This window comes from Xyrauchen texanus, chromosome 13 (assembly GCF_025860055.1).
Source record: "Xyrauchen texanus isolate HMW12.3.18 chromosome 13, RBS_HiC_50CHRs, whole genome shotgun sequence".
Lineage (NCBI taxonomy): Eukaryota > Metazoa > Chordata > Actinopteri > Cypriniformes > Catostomidae > Xyrauchen > Xyrauchen texanus.
Genome location: NC_068288.1, coordinates 36,550,326 through 36,566,178, shown reverse-complemented (window position 1 = coordinate 36,566,178; position 15,853 = coordinate 36,550,326). Strand labels below are relative to the sequence as shown.

The following is a 15,853-nucleotide window of genomic DNA, read 5'->3' as shown; positions in this document are numbered from 1 at the left end:
TTTCCCCTGGCACAGTTTGTTGCGTATTGGCATTTAGCTCAAGCGTTTTCAGTTTCCGTTTTTAAACTGAGGCAGAAAATGATGAACTATCAGTGACTTTTACTACAGCTGAATGATAAAACACCAATGTGAAAACACCCAAACATGCCTCCATCAATCAAAGAAGGCTTTATTTACTAAATATCGCCCGCATATTGTACAAACGGCCTGATGAAATGGTCAATTATAAGAAGGCAGCAAGCAACGCATGTTAGTATTGCATCTTTTCCCCTAATTGTTCAACTACAGAAATAAAGACATATCTGCCAAAGAGTCGTGTAATCCCAGACTGTTTGTGCAGTCTGGGATTTTGTTGGTAGTCCAAGGGGCTGCATTACAATTGGCTCTTCTTGAGCTTTGTATTGGGAATGTTTTTGAAAATATGGAACTACAATGCATAAAAATAAGAACATATATTTAGTACTGTTTATGCTTAGGTCTGACAATAGAGCAAGAAATGCAATTATTTGTTTTGTGCATATATTGTGCAATTTTGCATCTCAGGTAAATTTACAGTATCTTATTTAAAGGATGTTTTTTTTTTTTCTTTTAAATATTATTATTACTATTTATTTTATTTTAAATAAAGATTAAGAATAGTTTACCCATAAATTAAAATACAATCTGTTATCATTTACTCACACTCATGTTGTTCAAAACACTTTTATTTCTTCCATGGAACACAAAAGTAGAGGTTTAGAAGAATGTCCTAGCTGCTCTTTACCAGACAATAAAATACAAGTTTTAAGCTCCAGAAATGCCCAAAAAAACACCAGAAATGTAATTCATACAACTCACGCACTATATTCTAAGTATTCTGAAAAAATTATAGTTTTGTGTATGATGCAGACCTTTTGAGAATAAAGAAAGTCATACAGGTTTGCAACAACAGTAGGGTGCATATACAGTGTTACTAATTTGGTAAACTAAATTACTAACATTTTCAAAATGTTTGTTAACGAAGGATTTTTGATTTTGTCAAGGATAGCATAGACAAGACCAAAATTATGCATCATTCCATAATTAAACAGTTTTAATGAAAACATAATTTTGATGAAAAATTATGAGGAAAAACAATACTGCAAGATATTAACAGTGCACACATGTTTTAAGGAGAAGAAACAATTATAAATGTTGATACATTTTTCAAAATGTTGGAATATTTTAATAAATTTGGTCTGTTACAGTTTGACATGCTTTTTCATTTTGCACAGTAACGTCTAAAATATGTTATTTTCGATGAATAAAATAATTTGCCATTTTAGTCAAGAGTAAAACTGACTATTAATTACAAAACATGAATGAATGAATATGACAAAAAAAAATTATATTGACTAAATTTAAATTACATTTTTGTCAACAGTCTAAAACTATGTGCGTAATTAATCACAATAACTGAATGTGGGATGAACTACTTTAATGAAAATGTATAATGTTAATCGATACAAGATGCTGTGTCTAATATGTTTATTACAGTTTTCATTGTATTTTTAGCACATATTCCTTTGCACTCATAGCCCTTCTCTTTCTCTTACACCAACTGCAGAACGCAGTGAGGCATAACCTTAGTCTTCACAAGTGTTTTGTGCGGGTAGAGAACGTAAAAGGGGCAGTATGGACCGTCGACGAGCTAGAGTTCCAAAAGAGAAGGCCGCAAAAGATCAGCGGGTAGGTGTTCCCGCCCCACCCCCGCAAGCCGTGGCTAACCAATCACGTGTCTCGTGGTGTTGACTGATGGGCTCCATGTCATTGTCTATGTGCTGTGGCACCCATTTACCCTCCTGCTAGCTTTAGTGTGCATCTATATCCCCTTATGCGAGTTATGTGCTGGCTGCGTGCATCATAACCCCCAGTCGCTTGTGCTTATTCATTCATTCATTTATTTCATATCTCATTCTCTATCGCTGTTGTCTGTCTGTCTGTCTGTCTGTCTGTCTGTCTGTCTGTCTGTGGTTGCTACATCCACATCTGGCTGCTTGCTGTCCCTCTCCCCCTTTCCAGGGTGCTGTGCGCACCAATCTCTCCCTGCATAAATGCTTTGTAAGAGTTGAAGATGATTTTGGGTCCTTTTGGACCATAGACGATGAAGAGTTTAAACGTGGCCGCCACATTCAACGAGGTCGCCCCCGGAAGCATGCAGTTGACGAAAGCTTTGATGAGCTGCTTGTACAGTAAGCCCCACCCTCTGCCCCAACCCTTACCATAATGACCCTGCATGCGTTGCCTCTATGTGCTCACTCATCCTGCTCTCACATCTTACGCTTTTACCATTTTCTTGTTTTTCATAATATATGAAATGGCTCATTTTGAGTGTCATGCAATTTATATTAAAATGTGATGTTGATCTGTACAGAGTTAGCATATAACCATGTGGCAACTTCATATATATAAATACACCGATCAGCCACAACATTAAAACCACCTTCCTAATATTATGTAGGTCCCCCTCGTGCCAGCAACACAGCCCCTCTCACCACAGTTGTACAGGGCGGTTATCTGAGTTGCCATAGACTTTGTCAGTCTGAAGCTGTCTGGCCATTCTCTGTTGACCTCTCTCATCAACAAGGCATTTCCATTCGCAGAACTGCCACTCACTGGATGTTCTTTGTTTTTGGCACCATTCTGAGTAAATTCTAGAGACTGTTGTGCTTGAAAATCCCAAGAGATCAGCAGTTAGCGAAATACTCAAACCAGCCCCTCTGGTACCAACAATCATGCCATGGTCCAAATCGCTGAGATCACATTTTTCCCCCATTCTGATGGTTGATGTGAATATTAACTGAAGCTCCTGACCCATATATGAATGGTTTTATGCACTGCATTGCTTCTACACGATTGGATGATTAGATAATCACATGGATGATGGTTGGTGCCAGACGGGCTGGTTATTACAATATTAGGCAGGTGGTTTTAATGTTGTGGCTGATTTATGTGGTATGTATGTATGTGTGTGTGTGTATATATATATATATATATATATATATATATATATATATATATATATATATATATATATATATTGAACTATTTTCTATCAGTAATTTGTATTTAATGAGTGAGTATATTTATGAAAGTGAAATGGACAGCATACACAACCAAAACAAGAATTTAGGCCTTTAATTATAATGATATAATTGTAATGTTGGGAGTGAACCTAGGATGTCTTAAAATGTCTAGATAGTCAATAAATAGTCACCTCTCTAGGTTTTGGAGCAGAGCTCTAGTGTTATGGAGCTTTTGATAGTTTAATGCTGTATATTGATTTTGCTATTGAGTTTCATTGGAAATCGGATTGTACTCTAAATACTGACCACAGTGTAAAATCAATCTATTCAGTAGACCAGTACAGGTTTTATAGATGGTGTAGCCTTCACGTTGAGAGATTTATATACTCTCAAGTCCATTAACTGTAAGCTTAGAGAAAGTAAATACAACTTATTTTGATTCTTTGGTTCTGAACATGTTTTGTTTATATATTTGTCTCTACAGAAGCCCAGCTCTAGTAAAGAACATCCATACCACTTTGGGATATGGTTCCGCCCTTTCTGCAGCCTTCCAGGTAAAATTCTCGGCAGTTATATTATTTATGATTTTATTCATTCATCTATTCAGTTGCTGCCTTTAAGCCAAATTAAAATTATAGTATGTAAAAGATAAGCGCACGTGAATGCCTTACGAACTGGATATTCTTTGAGCCCAGACCTTTCGGTGTGTCAATGAAAGAATTATGGTGCAAGATAATTGGTATTGGATATACTATGTTTATCTATATATATATATAAAGGAATTTCCTTGAAGGACTAGAAGGCAGCTAGTGTGCAAATGGCCAAAATGGCTAACAAGGCCAAGTATCTCAAGGCCATTCCAAATAACAATTGCTTTTGTTTCCACAATTGTATAAAATGATCTCACTGAATTTTCCTCCATTCTTTATGCACTTTTTAGGCATCAATGGCAGAGAACAACATACCTCTATACACTACCGCTTCCATTGGAAGTCCCACTCTTAACTCGCTTGCCAGCGCTATACGAGAGGAAATGAACGGAGCAATGGACCACGGCAACAGCAACGGTAGTGACAGAAGCCCTGGACGCTCACCCCTGCCAGCTATGTGAGTGACTCACATCCCAATTTCATATTGTGTGTACGACTAAGATGAAGGTTAGGTAAAGGGAAATGTCCAGGAATCATTAGGGTTCTTTGTTTGTAGGGCAGCTTAGGTGGTGGGAAATTTTCACCAGGTCAGTGAGTCAAAAATAGTCTCCAAATGCACAGTAGGGTTTAATGTACATTACAGTAGAAGTTTAGCCATTCATGAAATGATATAGAAAACTGAAGATTGCAGAGGAAGTACGAATTGTGAATTGTGCTCAAGACTGACGCAGTCTTAAAAAAGGAAACCCCCACCTTCTATGCTAGGGGAGCTTGCAAAGAAAATAGTGTCTTGCGATGTTATTTCAAGGAGAAGTTTATAAACTCGCTTTTATTACGGGTCAATCCAGTGTGCCGAGTTCCTCCATAATTATTGCCTCCATTTTGTTTAAATATTTACAAAAGCTGTGAATAGAAGATGACAGAGCTGCCCAAGTTTCTGCACGTCCGAAAACTATCTGAGCTGTTGAGAGTAAAACAACATAAAGGAGGGGTGAGGTGGGGGGGGTCGTAATTAGCCTCAGCCAAACGCTCCAAGATTTCCATGTAGCTGAGCTGCGGTCGGGGCTAAAAACCACAGCTCCCCATACACTTGTTATATGGGAGGGAGCGCTGTGTTGTTTGAAGCTTAAAATAATATGGTGCAGACGACATAGTTTCCAGATGTTGGTGGATAGATTGGTGATTTGTTGCTCGACAAGATTTATTGCCGTTCCTGTGAAATATCAGCAAATCGCTTAGAAAAAAATGGCAGAGTATGAACTCATGAAGATTTGGGTGAGAGAAGTGCTAATGGTAGGTAGCATAGCTGCAGGGCTGCCCCATCAGCAGGATAGAGAGAGACAGGATGGGTGTGCTCGCTCAGAGGCTGCCTGCTCACCTCACGTCTCGTATTAAAAATATTTAAAATGACTGAATCAACCTGACTACATTATGTTACGCTAACAAAAAGTAACTTTTAAGGGTCAGATTAAGTAGGAATAGCTCCTAAGGTAGCAAAAACACATTTACGTTTTTTACAGTATGGTATTTCAAAGGTTTTTACACATAGTTCCATGGTAAAACCATGGTATTATTTGGAGTACCTTGGAGGACAACATAAGGTGAATTCAAGTAAATTAGGTCACTTTTCGACATTGAAATGACTATCAAAAAAATGGCACAATTTAACTCGATTTACCCCTAATTTCATACATACTGTAAACACGGTAATCCTTCAGCACCAAGGTATTACCATTTGATACCATCACTGTACCATGTTACCACATGCCTGTATAAAATAAATTACATGTCCGAACAACAGCTTTACATATTAAATGCAACCTCAGTTGGATCAATTTCTAAGTTACTTTGAACTGCATAATTAAATGTTAGCTATCACATTGATTACATTGTATCGTCAGTAAAAGTGTATTATTATATTCATCTAAACATGATGAAGTTATAATGGGTCTGTAATTATGAGGCAAACACTCCATTGTATTATGAAAACATAACCAGAATTTACTAGCATTAACACTTTTATATACAATAGTTACACACTATATTGCGGTTTAGATTCATGTTATAACATCTAACGAATCCGTGCAATCAGGCATTCATTACACCTGTTTGGATTCTGGGGATGACTGAAACAATTTGCCATACAGTATACTACAACCATAGTCTTCAGTCCTCATTACAGTGAAGGCTAAAGCAGAGTGCAGCTCAGTAGCATATTAATAACAATTTCACATTTGCCCTCAAGCTAGAGATTGAGACTGGAGGCCATGGGACGTGTGGAGATGCTTTGATCTGAAACCAATAGAATAGAAAGCCTTTTCTTATTATTCAAGAACAAATAAGATAACTCATTAGCATGGCTGCTTTTTTAAAAATCGTCCATTGTGCATAAGAGAAGAGGTCTTCTTCTAGACTGACTTGGGAAGTAGCAAGCAAAAAATAAAAATCAATTTTGGCTAATTGTGTTTTCATGCCAAACTAATTAAAGGGATACTTCACCCTAAAAAGAAAATGTTGTCATTAATTACTTACTCTAATGTTGTTTCAAACTCGTATTACTTCCTTTCTTCTGTGTAACACAAATTAAGCGGTTGGGCAGATTGTTAGCCTCACTTTTCACTTTCACAGCATCTTTTAAAACGGTGACTGAGGCTACCATTCTGCCTAACATTTCATTTTATGTTCCACAGAAGAAAGTCATAAGATTACATTTTCGGGATCTATTACAGCTGCTTGTAATGTTTATCTTTTATTCGTTTTGTGGTCTTTTTCTTTTTTCTTCTGTAACAGTCAGTGCATTGGAGCTCTATTACTGCAATGTTTCTTTAATGTGAAATTTGGCAGATCTCATCTCTGTGGACAATCCTTTGCCCAGACTGTGGGCCGGGGGTTCATGTTTTGTCTTGTTTACAACTGACAGCGTTATTATTCTTGTAAGGGCTCTGTTTCTTATCATAACCATTTGTGTTGGGTCCCGTCGCCACCGCCTCCCCATTCCCCTCTCATTTCACATGCCACTCCGCCAATGCTTTTCTTCCCCTTATTGACACTTTGGTTAGAAGTTGCATTAATTTTGGATGTATTTAAAGTGTACGCACCGTGTCTGGTCACCGTCTTGTGGGGATATTTTTATTTTTTTGAAGATGATTAATGACGGAACCTTGTGCGGGGTCGTCCTCCAGGGACCCTCCTCACAGGTTGTGCATGTTAACGAGCAAGAAGAGGAGCACGATGAACGGCACTGATCCAACGCCACCGGGAACTTGACAGGCCGTCAGCTCGCTCGCTCGCTGCAGTCCATTCTCTCATCGCCACTTTGCACGTTGTTAATCTCCCTCATTTATCAATTCAAAGTGAAAACCTTGTTGTCAGGCTAGCTTTGGAAAATAAAGCCGGCAGGAATAGGTGTAGGAAGTGCAGAAAGGAAAGTGGAGTTATCAGAAATGCCATTATGCCACCTCTTTTAGAGTTTGATTGTAGAGACAGCCGGTCATTACTCCATTTCTGTTTTCTTATTCGGTAGACAGTGGGGCTCTGGCGATACAACCAAGGAAAGATATATCAAGATTCTTTTTCCTCACAATACTTTAGATCCTTGTTTTGATTTGTGATTTTTTTATTATTATTATACAGTTTTTGTAAATGATATTTTTCTAAAGTTTAATAAATAATTTTTAGTATGATCAGAGATGCTTCTATGGGGTGCCAAAATTTAAGTGAACCGAGTGAGAGATTGAAATCACAGCAGTTTCAATCGCAATCAAATTAGGACATCATGATGCATTATGCTGTTTTGAATTTACTTAGGTAGCTTATGTAAGGTTCAAAAGTTTAGGGTCACTTATTCTTTATTATTATTATTTAGGATAAGGATAATAGTAAAGTCATCAAAACTATGGAAGATCATAAATTGAACTATAGGAATTGTGTTGTGACTAAAAAAATCTATCAAAACTGGGTTATATTTTAGCATCTTCAAAGTAGTCCCCCTTTGCCTAGAATTTGCAGACATGTACTCTTGGCATTTTCTCAACCATCTTCTTGAGGTATCCCCCTGGGATGCTTTTTAAACAGTATTGAAGGATTCCCATCACTTATTATTATCGGTCCAAGTCATCCGTTTCAAAAACTGTATTTTTTTTAATAAAATTTTTGGTGTGGCCCGCTATGACTAATAAGCCTGTCTCTTGTCAGTGCAATGTACAAACTTCACAAAACGTGGTACAAGTGGACCGGAATACATTTTTAGCGCACGCCAAATTTAATCAATTTATAATGCTAGGGGGCGCTATTTCTTAAGAAAATCCTAATTGTGCCAATGTGATCAAACAAGTCGAAATTTGTCACCAAAAGCAACTATATCCAAAGCATCCACAGGAATTGTTCTTTCAGATTTGTTCATGTTTTCTTCACACATGCTTGGACCTTGATAATTCCCACTTGCGTTTATAATTTGTAATGACAAAAACAACTGAATTTAAAGAACAAAACAAAAAAAACATACAGAATAGAAGCATTTTCAAAGTTCACTTTTGGACCCCACTGTAGCAGCCAGTACATGTTTTTCTAAAGTGAGAATGGAGGTGATTTGTGGTATGAAAATATCATTGTTTGTCTTTTTTCTCTTTCCAGGCATCATATTAGTGTAAAAGAGGAGCCACTGGACCCGGAAGAACATGAAGGTCCCCTTTCCCTTGTGACGACAGCCAATCACAGTCCAGACTTTGACCACAACAGAGATTACGAGGACGACCATGTGAACGAGGACATGCTGTAAGCCTGGTTTCTCCCAGGTCCTCTTACGAAAAGGCCAAATGAACTGCAGTGACCTGCGAGACCACTCCAGATATAGCAAGCCCAAGACTGGATTCACAATCCACTTGTTGACAGCTATTAAAATGTTCCAATTTACTCTTTTGTGCCATTAAATATGAAACGAAATACGAGATAAGAAAAATCTATTCCATTTGGAAGTATTTTTGATTTGTTTCTACTTTTCAGTTAAAAAGACACGCATACATTTCTACTCGTCACTCGATGAAGAGACGCTTGGTACTGGGGGCCTGCTTCTACAGTACTTCCTTTTGGCAAAGTGTCACTGAGACCAGAGTGGATTTGAAAACACAGCTGAGAAAGACTGGCACGTCACCCTCTGAGTCGAATAAACACTGATCACGAACTACAGAGCACACGCACACACAAACCATTAACGCTTTAATGAGCGTGACACTCACGTGGTGTGTGTGCACGTATGTGACTTTATTCATTGTCTCGGCCTTCAGATCTTCTTAAGTTCACTTCCATTGCAGCTGAGAGATATCTGTATGGTGTTTTTAAGGGTTCCTGGGCAAATAATTTAAACGTTGTGTCCTCTCATTACTCTGTGCTGTTAGCTATATATCCTTTTTGTTGGGTTTGTTTGTTTTGGTAACTGATCAGACCTCATGATTAATGACGTGGAGTGTGCTTAGCACTGGATGAATGTGTAACGGTTCTTTTCATGTTGTTTTTCCTCTTGAATTCTTTTTCTTTTAAAATTCAAACAGAATGTCGCATTACCGTGTAGTATTTTTCTGTCATTTGTTCCTTCGCAATTTCCACAGTGGCATTGCCCTTGCATGCAAACTCACACACACACACACACTTAAACTCATGCTCTTTCCCGTTCATGAAGTCCATCTGCAAATGCACTACTCATAATGAAGGCTCCCTCTCCATGCACCAATGAAGTTTCATTTACACATGGAATGAATGACAGAGAAATCAACGCAGGCTAACGTTTATCACTATGAAATTAAACTTTTAAAAAATCCACTTTCATGGTGATGCATGTTAGCGTTAAGCAAATCGTTGATCGAAACCATCATCTGTATTAAATTAAAATAAAGGTAATATGCACCAGAGAGATAACTGTTAGACAAATGCTAATTGTGATTCCTGAACATTGTTGGCAACTTTTTTTTTGCTTCTTTTCCATTCTACAATTTCAAAGCCTGACTGGATGACTTTAAACTGCATTCCCTGTCGTTTCAATATCTGTTTTACCACATCAATGACCAGCTCACTCTCTCTGTTATTAGACATTATTAATAATTACACATGGGATAGAAAGTTAAAGGGATTATAAACCAAGGCTGACATTACAGCCATGACCACTGAGCATTACAGCACTGGGGCAGCACCCAATGACCATCCAATTCTGCCAAATCAACTTGGAAACAGTTGAACTCAGAGTGCAACTCAGAATTGGAAACTGCTGCCAATTTAGAGGACGGGCTCAATGTTGGGACTGCGCGATTATGAGAAAAGGCTTCAACGAATCTTAGATTGATTTTTCCGTAATTACTGCAACCAACCACTTTATTTATTGCTTTGTCATTTTGTTTTTACTGTTTTTTTTTTTAAGTTGATACTATGTGTCTTATCTGTGACTACCAAAGGTACAAGATACTACAAGTTGATATATTTTATGTTCCATGCAATAGCTAAACAAAAAGGCCAAATATGCTCAGTGTTCCCTGCACTGGCTAGATGCAAACATTGTGAAATGTGAGAGACCAACGCTTGAGCAAATCATAGCAGTGTTGTCTTTGGGCCAGTGAAAAGGGGAAAAAAAAAAGTGTTCTATAAGGAAATCATGGCTATAAAGGAGAAGGATATGGATGAAAGATTTTAGAACTGTGTTCACTGTCGTCACAGGAAATTTAAATCTAGGAGGGGGGAATACTTGCATAACCCAATGTGAACTGGACCACACAATGGTTAGTTTTATTTGTTCTCATACTTGTCATACTGTGTGTGTGTGTGTGTGTGTGTGTGTGTGTGCGTGCGTGTGCGTGCGTGCGTGCTGTTTGGGTGGTTTACGAGGACAATTCTTTAGGTTACAACTGGTAATTAGAAGGGTATTATGCTATATTTAAATCACTTAAATAACATACTAAACTATGTTTTTTGAAAATGCAGAAAGTTTTTTTGTGAGGGTTAGGTTTAGGGGTAAGGTTAGGAGATAGAATCTATAGTTTGTACAGTATAAAAATCATTATGTCTATGGAGAGTCCTCATAAGGATAGCCGTACCAACACGCATGTGTGTGTGTGTGTGTGTGTGTGTGTGTGTTTTGCCATTTTATTTTTTGAAACGTTTGTATGCCACTTAACTTGTAAAATCCGAAACAGGATTCCCGATGTCCTTTGCTAACCTTGGCAATGCTCTATGATTGTGTTTTAGTGTCTGTCAACTTATTACTTTTTTATATTAAAAAACACTCCTGTCAACCAATAAGCTGGGTACAAGGTACTTTAATGGCAATTACTACTATGTGTAAATTTATATAAGCATTTCGTATTGGTGAAAAGGGCAATCTGTGGTTCCCAAAAATGAGGCAGCTGAGGGAAGGACCGATTCAAGCTGAGTGGTTAGTTTTCTATTCTTGAACAGGTAGACAAGACCATTCATCGCATGTGTTGCTCGGTATTACTGAAGAAATACAGCATGAAAAACTGTTAGTACTCATACCTCAGCTCAAATGAGTAAATAAGAAACAAATAAAGCATTGCACTTAGTTGTATGTCATGCATGTTTAGTCTGAAACTGTAGCAAACTATTTTAAGAAATATATATATATATATAGAGATACACACACACACACATGCACACAAAAGAAATATGAGCTTGTTTATCATAAGGGTCTCTTGTTTTCCTTTAAACCAATCCAAACCTCAGGCCTTTTTATTGTTAAGAAACTCAAGTCAGCTTGCTTCAATATTATATTTCTCACCATTTTTTAATTTTTTTTATTTCAGATACAGTAAACTGTTTCCAGGACTGTCTCTGCTGTTTTTAGCTTTTGTTGGAGTAGGTTGTGCATATACCACTATATAGCTTTCTTTGTCCACTAATTTTCTCTTTTCCTGATTCTTTTTAAAGAACAAAAAAAATGCTGTTTGTATCACCATTTTTGCTTTATCACAACTGCTTTTTATTAACTATTAAAAAAAGACGGAAAACACAAAGAAATGAGCTACTGCTTTATGTATTACAATCGCAAACTGTGCTGCAAGTGTAATTGACTTAGTGATCCATGTTTTTTTCAGGGGGAAAAAAGGGAAACTGCAGACATCTGGAAGCGAGAGGGGAGGGAATGGATCTGGGGATAATCCACAGTTTTTGGATTCGAAAAAAGGTGTAAAATGGAAAACAGATTTGTCTCTGTTATCATTGACCTAAGCGGTTCGTAAATATTTTTTTTCTCTCGCTTAACTTGGGTTAAGCTGTTTTTAATACTTTCAAAGAGATAATACTTTTCTGCTCTTGATTAACTAAAAAGGCAGGTGTGCATCCTAGAGCAGAAGGAAAAGGCTTGCATGGCTAATTGTAAGTTCAAGAGAAGTGTATTAACCAGGATGATGTCACAATAATGTCTTCTGGGTATTATTCTTCATAAAAAAAAAATAACAATTATGCAGTGCCAGGATGTAAAGGCTGTTTGGTAAATGTAAGCGCAGCGTAGTTCTAGCAGGAAAACTAGCAGCTGTTTATCATCGCAACATTAGCTGGGTAATTCCTAGCCAATCACATGTAAGCCATTGCTTTATAAGTCTCCTCACAATCTATCACATTGCTGTTTCAGTGTGCTAACACGGCAACCTCCACCACCCCACCACCACCAGTTGAGCCCTGTCCCGCACGGGGGTAGGCTCCTCGCCCCTGCCTCCTATCTCCGGCAGGATACGTTCCGAGTCCAACTGTTTTACATTCATCAAATAAATGGCATCTTAAACCTCACTCAAGCCTGCGTCTCTTCCCGACAGAAACAGTTTTCTGTTTCTTCACAGTCCAATAATATTTTATAGGCAGTGTTTTGTTTTTACATTTAAATTTATATATTCAACCCTCTGAGACCCAGTTAAATGCCACTATTTTTAGATTTAGATATTTTTTTTTATTAAAGACTACCAGAAAATGTTACTACCAGTTCTTATTTTGAACTGTATATCTATTGTTTTATCATAGTAAACCTTGCAAGATTTTATGAATTATATTTATACAAAAATTTTATCAGAAATGCCCTCAAAGATTTTTCAGAGGTAATCACTCAAAACTAATATCCTCTAAAGAGGCAAATCAGGTTGTGTTTGAGATATGGTTTGAAAAATCAAGTACATTTAGTTGATATTAAATTGACCATAATGTATTTAAAAGTTCTATCGGGAAGACACGCAGGCTTGAGTGAAGTTTGAGATGCCATTTATTTGATAGATGTAAAACGGGAGGTAATGTCTCTCTCTTTGGCATAGGCCCCGTCCGGCAGTCTGAGGGAGTTGTACCCAGAACCGTCATGTCCTGCCGGAGATAGGAGGCAGGGGCGAGGAGCCTACCCCCCTGTGGGACAGGGCTCAACTGGTGGTGGTGGGGTGGTGGAGGTTGCTGTGTTAGCACACCGAAACAGCAATGTGATAGATTGTGAGCGGACTTATAAAGCAATGGCTTATGTGCGATTGGCTAGGAATTACCCAGCTAATGATGTGATGATGTACACCTGCTGGTCTTCCCGCTAGAACTACGCTCCACTTCCATTTCCTGGAAAACTCCTCTCTCAGTGTGAGAAGAATTTTTACAATTCTCATAGCTCACTGGTTGCTTAGACAAACACCTGTTGAGCCTCTTTCACCAGACAATCATCAGTTTTGCCATGATGCTCAAGGCCCCATCACATGATCATGGTCATGGCTGTAAAGTGTAAAGTACTTGTTTTTCCCTGTACTTCTCGCTCTCATTTTCTCTATATCATTCCCACTTTTCTATTTTCATTTTCGCAATCTGTTATTGTCACTTTGCTGCATGACTATTATGTCATATTTGGAATCTAAACCGAGTTGCGTGTTTGATAAAAAAGCTTTGTTTACATTTCTCTGGAGCATCATTTGCCTCTTGCATTACCTGCTCGGCATGAAAAAGTAGGGCTAAAACATGTAGCCACATTGTAATAAAAGATACAGATAATTGTTTTCCTATGTTTTCATAAATACATCCAGCTGGATAAAGTTAAGGCTCAAATCAAAGAGACTTTAATTGCATTTATCAGTTTCAGCACAACATTACTGAGTGTTTTTCATTAGATGATTATACAGTAGATACAGATATTTGTGGTGTTTGTTATCGAATGTGCACTATGAAGTTTAGAATGACTAGCAGTATCATGGCAGCTCGTACATTAAATTACCCTCTAATTAAAAAGAGACAGTTAAACTGTCCTTTACCATCAGCAATTTAGGTATCAGCATTTGACCAGCTATAAATTTTGACTGCATTAAAACTCCAGAAATATTAGTGATATGGATGTCTTGATGGAAATTAATGTGGATGATAAGTTTGCTTTTTATGGGGGATACACAGGGTCATGTTAGCCACTAAACAGCAGACAGGGATCAGGCCAAAGCATTTTTAATCTCGTGAAACGAGCAATTACAAATAGTTGCATTGATTTGTTAAAAAGCTTTGGGTGACATAAATTGTTTCCCGCTTAGCTTATTGCTCTGATACATAAATGTCATTGAGTATATTATTAATTAAAGATGCTGAAAGATAAGATTTAAAGGAAACAATATAAAATTATGGTTAGACTTTTTGCTGGTCATATTTTTTCCCTTATTTGGAGCTTCTTAATTTTATTGCTGTTGTCTCACTGATATTATGTTCTCGTACAAGCCGGCTTGTTCTCCCTTCATAATCTTGAGTTATAGGATAGTTCTGTGTCTGATTATTTCAAACACAAATAATGCTGGTTTATTGTCCGCATCCATTCACACACACTCTGTGGTGCTATAGTTCGTCTTTGGTCAATAGCCATATGTCATGGCATAAACAGGAACTCCAAAAAGTAAGGTATTAGGACATGTCACTTTTAAAAATGTATGAACGTCACTGATTAGGATGACAAAATATCTAACCAAGTGGCAATTACTTTACATTTTATGTTCATTCATTTAGCAGGCAATGAGGGATACAACATAAGCAAATGGTGACCAGAAGAAAGACTTTACAAGCCTACATTACAAACACAACATCTCACAAACAGAAGTTTGTTAGGTTGTCAAAATTAAAAAATTAAATAGGACAAAAATATTTGGACACTTTCTGTTGTCCAACTTAGTGGAACATGTCAATAGTTAATTAAATAAACCTGTGATGACTCTGCAATGGCACTTGTAGGAACTTCATACATCCACTAAAAATGGGACCTTGGGACCAGTAGGTTCAAATTGATTGCACAAATGACTACATTTAAACTGATACTTAACCCAAAATGACCATTCTTTAGTCGTTTACTCACCCTCATGCCATCCCAGATGTGCATGACATTCTTCTACTGAACTCAAACATAGATTTTTAGAAGAATATTTCAGCTTGTGGGTTCTTTAGAGGCAATTCAACAGGATGCAAAACTTTGCAGCTCAAAAAAGCACATTAAGATATCATAAAAGTAATCCACACAACTTCAGTGGTTTAATCCATGTCTTCTGAAGAAATATGATAGGTGTGGGTGAGAAAATATCAATATTTATAGGGATAGTTCACCCAAACATTTACTTGCCCTTATGTCATCAGTTGTGTGTGACTTTCTTTCATCTGATGAACACAAATTAAGATTTTTAGAAGAATATTTCAGCTCTGTAGGTCCATACAATGCAAGTGAATGGGTGCCAAAATTTTGAAGCTCCAAAAATCACATAAATCAGCATAAAAGTAATCCATAAGACTCCAATGGTTAATTCAATATATTCAGTAGCAATATGATATTTGTGGGTGAGAAACTGAACACTTTCACATTCTTCTTGTATTTTTGGTGATTCACATTCTTCATGCATATCGCCCCCTACTGGGCAGGGAGAAGAATTCCAAGCAAAATCGACTTAAATATTTATCTGTTTATCACCCACACCTATCATTTCGCTACTGAAGACATTAACAGAACCACTGGAGCCTTATTGATTAATTCAATGCTGCCTTTATATGCTTTTCTGGCTATCATTCACATATTTTGCTTTGTTAGTGTTCAGTAGATGAAAGAAAGTCATACACATCTGGGATAGCAAGAGGGTGAGTAAATAACAACATATATATAAAAGTGGATAACATTGCAGATCCACTCATGTCATC

At 37.4% G+C, this 15,853-nt stretch overlaps 1 protein-coding gene across 10 annotated transcripts in view; it reads left to right on the top strand.

Annotated features, from left to right (window-relative positions):
* The window catches only part of LOC127653897 (forkhead box protein P1-B), a 234,780-nt gene extending 222,903 nt beyond the window's left edge, over positions 1–11,877 (top strand). For 7 of the 10 annotated variants that reach the window (XM_052140733.1, XM_052140731.1, XM_052140729.1 and 4 more), the window contains 4 exons: positions 1,586–1,707; positions 3,529–3,598; positions 3,985–4,151; positions 8,327–11,876. In XM_052140733.1, coding sequence (XP_051996693.1) covers positions 1,586–1,707; positions 3,529–3,598; positions 3,985–4,151; positions 8,327–8,471 — 504 coding nt within the window. In that variant the 3' untranslated portion in view covers positions 8,472–11,876. Of the gene's footprint in view, positions 1–1,585; positions 1,712–3,528; positions 3,599–3,984; positions 4,152–8,326 lie in introns of those variants that run through there. The other 3 variants (XM_052140737.1, XM_052140736.1, XM_052140739.1) reach the window with 2 other exon arrangements.
* Positions 11,878–15,853: the final 3,976 nt, after the last annotated feature.